At 41.7% G+C, this 6,585-nt stretch overlaps 1 protein-coding gene across 2 annotated transcripts; it reads left to right on the top strand.

Moving 5' to 3' along the window:
- Positions 1 to 541: 541 nt before the first annotated feature.
- On the top strand, positions 542 to 6,201 carry LOC133908466 (protein MALE DISCOVERER 2-like). Of its 2 annotated transcripts, none has more exons than XM_062350503.1 (13): positions 542 to 858; positions 1,045 to 1,311; positions 1,410 to 1,542; positions 2,321 to 2,392; positions 2,550 to 2,693; positions 2,779 to 2,907; positions 3,036 to 3,091; positions 3,199 to 3,582; positions 4,275 to 4,465; positions 4,591 to 4,723; positions 4,822 to 4,976; positions 5,283 to 5,474; positions 5,586 to 6,201. In XM_062350503.1, the coding sequence occupies exons 2-13, from the start codon at positions 1,215 to 1,217 to the stop codon at positions 5,844 to 5,846; spliced, it is 1,947 nt and encodes a 648-aa protein (XP_062206487.1). In that variant the 5' UTR covers positions 542 to 858; positions 1,045 to 1,214; the 3' UTR covers positions 5,847 to 6,201. The 2 variants fall into 2 exon arrangements, with proteins under 2 accessions (XP_062206487.1, XP_062206486.1); XM_062350502.1 differs by having other exon boundaries at positions 543 to 858; positions 3,175 to 3,582.
- The last annotated feature ends 384 nt before the right edge of the window (positions 6,202 to 6,585 follow it).

Here is a 6,585-nt window from a genome sequence, read left to right on the forward strand (position 1 = left end):
AATATGAGTTAATAAATAAGCTGTGCGCTAAGTTTTTTTTTTTCCAAACTTACTCCTATAAAATATGATGCAAATAACATTATTTTTATAAAAAATTTGACAAAAGTTCCCAGAGATAAGGTAGATTACGTAAATTCCGATGGTAACCGACGAATTTGTTAGACCATCTCTAACAACTATCTCAAATTTTAATCCTCAAAATACTATTACAGCATCCCCTATCACTATTACAGCATCCCCTATCTCTAACACTGTAGCAGTACTGTATCCCTGAATACAGGCTCAAATTTCTTAGTGCTACAGTACCCCAAAGTACTGTAGAATCCTCAAATTTGCAGATCCTGTTGGAGAGGGGCTTAACCCTGACTGGCTATTGGCACAAGAGGGGCTAAACAATGTCAATGCGGGGGCATATTTTATTGCCATTTGTGATGATGAGCACGAAGAATTTTAAAATGGGCCCGTCGAATCCGTCGCCGGCGGACTGGATAGTGGTTGTCCTAGCCCTCGACCACGACCCGCCCTCGTATATTATCCAATTCTTTAAGCTTAGCTCTCGAATCCTAGCGTGAAATTGTCCTACAGTTGGCGGTAGAAGAATTCCGCTCCCGTTTGTTGCATTAAACTACGGGATCTCAGACAGGAGAGGAGAGATTACAAGTTTACAACCAAGGGGATGCGCCGTGAAATATTCGTTGAAAGTGATTTTTTTTTCTCCGCCTTCTTCTTTCGTCGTGCCTGCCGTTCTTGGTTTCTTCTCCAACTACTACCCGTTCCTCCAAGAACGGACGACCACTGTTTCCCTCTCCCTCTCGTCCTCTCTCTGTTTCTCTCTCTTCTCCGTTCCCCACCCGCCGTGTAAGTTCTCTCCTCGAATCCTCTTTTCAGTTTCTTGATTCGAATCGCGTGCGGTGTAAGCAAAATTGACAGGCGAAAAAAAGCGCTAAAGCTGTTTCCTTGCTTTATGGTGATGCAAGTTTCGTCTGCTCCCCTCGCCCCTTTTCTGGCGCCTCTGAGCTGTTCCTGTCTTTTTCTTGCATACAGGCGCGCAGCGGACGTGAGGCTGCCGTGCCAGGGAAGAGCTCGTGTCGTTGCAGTGGCAGGCGCAATGGCAGCCCATCGCCTCTGACCTTGCGTCCGAGGCTGCTCAAGAGGCTCGCGAAGAGGATCATGTGACGACGCCTTGCCGTCGTCTCGTCGCGCGCCTGCGGAAAATGTGTAAGATGATCGGCTTCATTTCGTCGTGGATGGCGCTAGTCACGCTGGCGCTTCATCTCGTCGTGGATGGCTGCTCGGCGGTCAACCTTGAAGGTACCGGCGGCTCGCCATGCTTGATTTTGGTGGTTGAGCTTCTGCGTTGTGGATGGTTGGCGCTGACTTGGTACGCGTTTCATATGTGGGATGCGCAGGGTCGGCGCTGCTCAAGTTCCAGTCAAGGGTGGAGGAGGATCCGCATGGCGCCATGGCGGGTTGGAGCCCGCGCGACGGCGATCCTTGCAGCTGGAACGGCGTCCGCTGTGTCGATGGCAGGGTTGTGATGCTGTAAGTTGAATGCTCTCTTCTTTTCTTGTTCTGAATGTGCAGTAAATTCATTTCATGGATCATCATTGGCAAAAAAGAACGTTTAATTGGTCTTCCATTTGACTGCCCTTCTTCCTTGAATAGAGTTGCATTGATTTATCGTTAAATGAATCTTGCATCGGCACCTGTGCTCTCCGGCCCTAATCTTTCTTTTCCTTGAAGTTATCGTGGTTTGACTTTATAATACATGAAAATAGATGTATCAGATCTTGTATTGAGTTCGTACGACGGAAGCATTTGCTCCACTTCATAGTTCAGTGAAGCTATAAAACAAGTTAGCTGTTCAATGATTGACGGAGTGGATACAATGGCAAGTCTTTGAATGAGTGATTTTCTACTCCACCTAGAGAAAATTGCATGCACCGTAGTCTGCCTAGATTAGATTTATCTACACTCACAGTTTCTGAGTATTTTTGCATCATAAGTTCATAAATCATAACTATTTTTTTTAGAACCATCACCATAATTGATATTTCAGATGCAAAGGTTTATCGTTGATTCTCGAGTCTCACAATTTTTTTTTAATTAATGAATCCTTTTGTTATTCAAGATGATGACTTCTTACATGGAAGCTCGTATTTCTAATTTCTGGATGACGTTATTGTAGACTGCCGGATAGGATTGAAAACAATACCTTTTTTTACTACTGCGACCGTTTTTCTTTTTCATATACTTGGGCTTGGGATGCTGGCTTGCTTTAGCATATTAAGAATTCCACCTACTGTAAACTGTTTTGCAGGAACCTAAAGGATCTCTCATTACGAGGCACCTTGGGTCCGGAGCTAGGAACGGTTAGCCATCTGAGGGCTCTGTAAGTATAGCTGTAGACTCATGCTTTCACAAGAATATAAACTGGCATTTGGTGGACAACATTATGTCAGCATTTTGATCACTTTCTTGTTTTGCAATATGTTTGTATACTTGCTACAGCCATGTCAATGGTTTGACACCTTGCTATCTGCTTGCAGTGTACTCTCCAATAACTTGTTCACCGGACCGATACCTAAGGAAATGAGTGCTCTCACAATGTTGGAGATATTGGATTTAAGCAATAACAACTTGACTGGGGGAGTTCCACAAGAGATAGCAGAAATGCAATCACTTAAGCATTTGTAGGTTTTCTGACTGATCAAATACATGAAAGTTTTAAGGAACAGTACCTAAGATGTCATGCTGTCTCGTCTCTTTCTTCTGCAGATTGCTTTCCAACAACAGCTTTCAATGGATTCTGATCCAAAATTCCTATGGAAACCTTGATCCGGAAAATGATTTTGATATGCACGATCATCTTGAGAGGGGTAATATGGATCAAAGAGATGAGAATGGGTAAGAAAAATTAGTGTTATATATCCCCCTTTAAGTCATCACCAGTTTTTTCTCTTTATGTTTGAAAAGAAATTAAGAAGTTATCAGCACGTTCTGATGGTAGCAGTTTTTTAATTTGGACCATGTAGGTTCGAATCTGGTTCTTCATCAGAAAAGAACAAAAAGGACACTAGCAATCTTTCTGGTAATCTAACTGACTGTTACTAAGTTCAAGTTGGTTCCTTGATACATAAGCTATCCCATAACATGCTTTCTTCTTTTGACCAGTTCACATTCCTTCACAATTCGCAGCAAGAAATCCAGCTGCACAGTTTAGCCAGCGCAGATTACTTCAGGATACCAATCTTGCTGCACCTTCTTCTGCAAATGTTCCTGCTCCAGCTGCTGTTCCTGTTCCTTCGACTGGCAGTGGTTCATTTTCAGCATTTAGTCCCAACAATGCACCTGTACCCGCTGTAAATTCTCCAAGTAGTCCACCTGTGGTCCCCGATACTCCTGCAGAAGAAGTTTTGGAAAGAAGGTCCATAAGATGGCTTGTCATTGTGCTTCCATTGGTCGCACTTCTGCTAATTGGCATCACATGTATGCTTTTGCTCTGCCGCAACAAATCAGTGAAAACGATAGGTCCATGGAAGACTGGACTCAGTGGTCAGCTCCAAAAGGCATTTGTGACAGGTAACGATATTGTTTGCTTTCTGATCCATGTGAGAAGTGAATGTATCTGATGCAAGAAAAAGCATTGCATTGTTGCATCTCCTTTTTCATCTTTGGAGGTCATGTTCAATAGAAGTATGTGCAATTGTTCCACCTGTACATGTCAGCAGTTAGCATAAAGTGAACTAGTGTCTTGCATTTAATTTTTGTTTACGTTGATCAGAGGACACAAATTGGCTTCTATTGAACCCTTCCTGTTTAAATAGTGTCAAAATTATCTAGTTGGACTGCCTCTTAGAAATAGCGGTAATCTCGTCTGCTGCGAGATTTGGTGCTATCTGCTGCTAGCTTCATTTGTGTCTAGTTTTAGTCTTTGCAATTCCACTGCTTCCACATCCAAATCAGCTCGTCTCTTTTTGAGTTTTGCTGTCATCATCACAACTCTACTCTTCGGCTTGATTTGACAGGATTACCAAGGCTTTCACTCTACAACGGCTTTGAAGAGACATTTTTTGGATGTATTTGTCTAAGTTTACTACTTAGTGCCACCTATTTCAAATGCAACACTATTGCATAAGTATTGCATTTGACGGGGGGTGCTAGGAATATAGAGTCCTTGTCCATTACATATAGGTTAGGTTACTAGAGTCCTTATCTTGTACTATTGAATACAAGTGATTATTCCTAACAATTTTCTCCCTAATGGATTTTAGGAGTACCGAAGTTGCAGCGCTCTGAGCTGGAAGGTGCCTGTGAAGAGTTCAGTAATATTGTTGCAAGCTATCCACAGTACACTGTATATAAGGGAACCTTATCGAGTGGTGTTGAGATAGCTGTTGTATCAACTATAATTACATCTAGCAAAGACTGGTCAAAGCATTCCGAAGGGCGATTCAGAAAAAAGGTAATTCAATGTTATTTTATAGAGGGGTAATTCTGCACCATTTAAATCAAATTCTAACGTTGGTGGTTGGCCTGAAACAAACTTGCTTATCTAATTTCTCTGGTTTTTTTTTTCTGAACATATAGATAGACTCGCTCTCGCGGATTAATCATAAGAACTTTATAAACCTGCTTGGATACTGCGAGGAGGAGGAGCCTTTCATGAGAATGATGGTGTTGGAATATGCGCCCAATGGAACACTATACGAACATCTCCATGGTAAGAGCTGTTAATGCTATTCCACTTCTGAGACGTTTACCCTTTGATCTGGTGATCTTTATGGTCGAATTAAAATGCTTTGCTTTTCTTGTTTGCAGTCGAGGGATTTGATCCTATTGATTGGAATGGTAGGATGAGGGTAATTATGGGAGTAGCATACTGTATCCAGCACATGCATGAGCTCAACCCTCCTCTAACACACCCGAACCTGAAGTCAAGTGCAATATTGCTATCTGAGGATGGAGCTGCAAAGGTAAGAGCGTGCTTATCAATTCTGTAGCTTTTGTTTCTTTGACTATCTGGATACAGGATGATTCTGCATCTGACTGTCTGCCCAGATTTAATAATTTATAGGACTTTGTCATTGCGAAACCATTTCAGGATATTATAGCTTTGATTTAGAGTTCACATATCAATATTTGGCTAAGAAATGAATCAGATGTGCACTTATATATAATGCATAAATTGTACGAATCATTTCCCAGTTCACTTAGACAAATTTAAGACAGATAATCACATCACATAATGGTTTCCTCCTAACACTGAGTCCTTTACACAGATAGCAGACATGAGTGTTTGGCAAGAAGTATATTCCAGAGGAAATATGCCCAAGAATGACGACTTTGTTGATCACCATGAGCCAGTAGCTGCTGATCCAGCTGGGAATGTATGCAGTTTTGGTATACTCATGCTAGAAATCATCTCAGGAAAGCCTCCATATTCTGAACACAAGGGCTCCCTTGCGAACTTGGTAATGACGATTGACGACAAATACACTATGCATAGTTACTAGTTACTGAAGCTGGAAAATATACAAAAATGTATTTTAAAGTAACAACAAGAGTCACTTTTTCTGTCACAGGCTTTGGAGTGCATCAGGGATGACCGGAGCATGTCTTGTTTACTTGATCCTACCTTGAAGGCTCACAAAGAAAAGGATCTAGATATCATTTGTCAGTTGATCCAGGATTGCATCCAAAATGATCCGAAAAAGAGACCAAGCATGAGAGAAGTAACCACTAGATTGAGAGAAGTACTAGCGATTACACCGGAGGCGGCAACACCAAGGCTATCTCCACTGTGGTGGGCAGAGCTTGAGATCCTTTCGGTTGAAGCAAGCTAGGGGAGATGTTCATACGATATGGTTCGTACAGCAACACTGAGGTTCTGTGCATGCTTTCATGCAACCTTGTACATCTCTGTTGTACATTTCATCTCATCTTGTGTTGTAATTTCGGTGTCTGCGTGTTACATTCTTCCCCTCCCCTTAAATTCGATTGCCCAGTAATTTTTCTCATTTCTTCTTTACTTTCTTTTGTATACTAAACATACATGGTGTGAGAGTAGAATGATTAATTCCGTCATAGGGTTGATTGTAATCAGGAAATATGTAATGTGCCATGGTTTTACAGAAATATTCTTTGATTGTTGATGAGAGAGAAATAACAATCAGTGTGGACTAAGTGTTCATATGCACATTTTTCTTTGTTGCACTACACCAGAACCAATTTTGTGGCCATTTCTAGTTTATGTTCAGATATGTTGGAGGTCATGAAATCACATGATTCCTGCAAAGGATTTTGTTTGTGGAGTACGCTTCTGTGCCATCAGCTAAATGAGTACACTGGTCAAGTCCAACCAGTGTTTTTTTCTCTCGAATATAGAGGAGAGCTACACATCTTTGTATTATAAGGGTATCGGATATGAGCTTATACAACAAAAAGACACAACTAGAGAGGCTAGGCAACAACGTCAGCTAGATGACCGATCTGAAACTATATAGGCGCTCCAAGAGAATGGACAGATTCTTTGCTCCGTTGACACACCAATTGTCTACGTCCTCCCATATCTTACTAGTGAGT

The sequence above is a fragment of the Phragmites australis genome, chromosome 2 (genome assembly GCF_958298935.1).
Source record: "Phragmites australis chromosome 2, lpPhrAust1.1, whole genome shotgun sequence".
In the NCBI taxonomy this organism is placed as follows: Eukaryota; Viridiplantae; Streptophyta; class Magnoliopsida; order Poales; family Poaceae; genus Phragmites; species Phragmites australis.

What these genes read in the sequence shown, in the direction of transcription:
- LOC133908466 (XM_062350502.1), top strand. Translation starts at nt 1,215, where the DNA reads ATGTGTAAGATGATCGGCTTCATTTCGTCGTGGATGGCGCTAGTCACG. An exon ending in CTCGGCGGTCAACCTTGAAG is followed by an intron (nt 1,312 to 1,409) that starts GTACCGGCGGCT and finishes TGGGATGCGCAG; the next exon opens with GGTCGGCGCTGCTCAAGTTC. An exon ending in AGGGCTCCCTTGCGAACTTG is followed by an intron (nt 5,475 to 5,585) that starts GTAATGACGATT and finishes TTTCTGTCACAG; the next exon opens with GCTTTGGAGTGCATCAGGGA.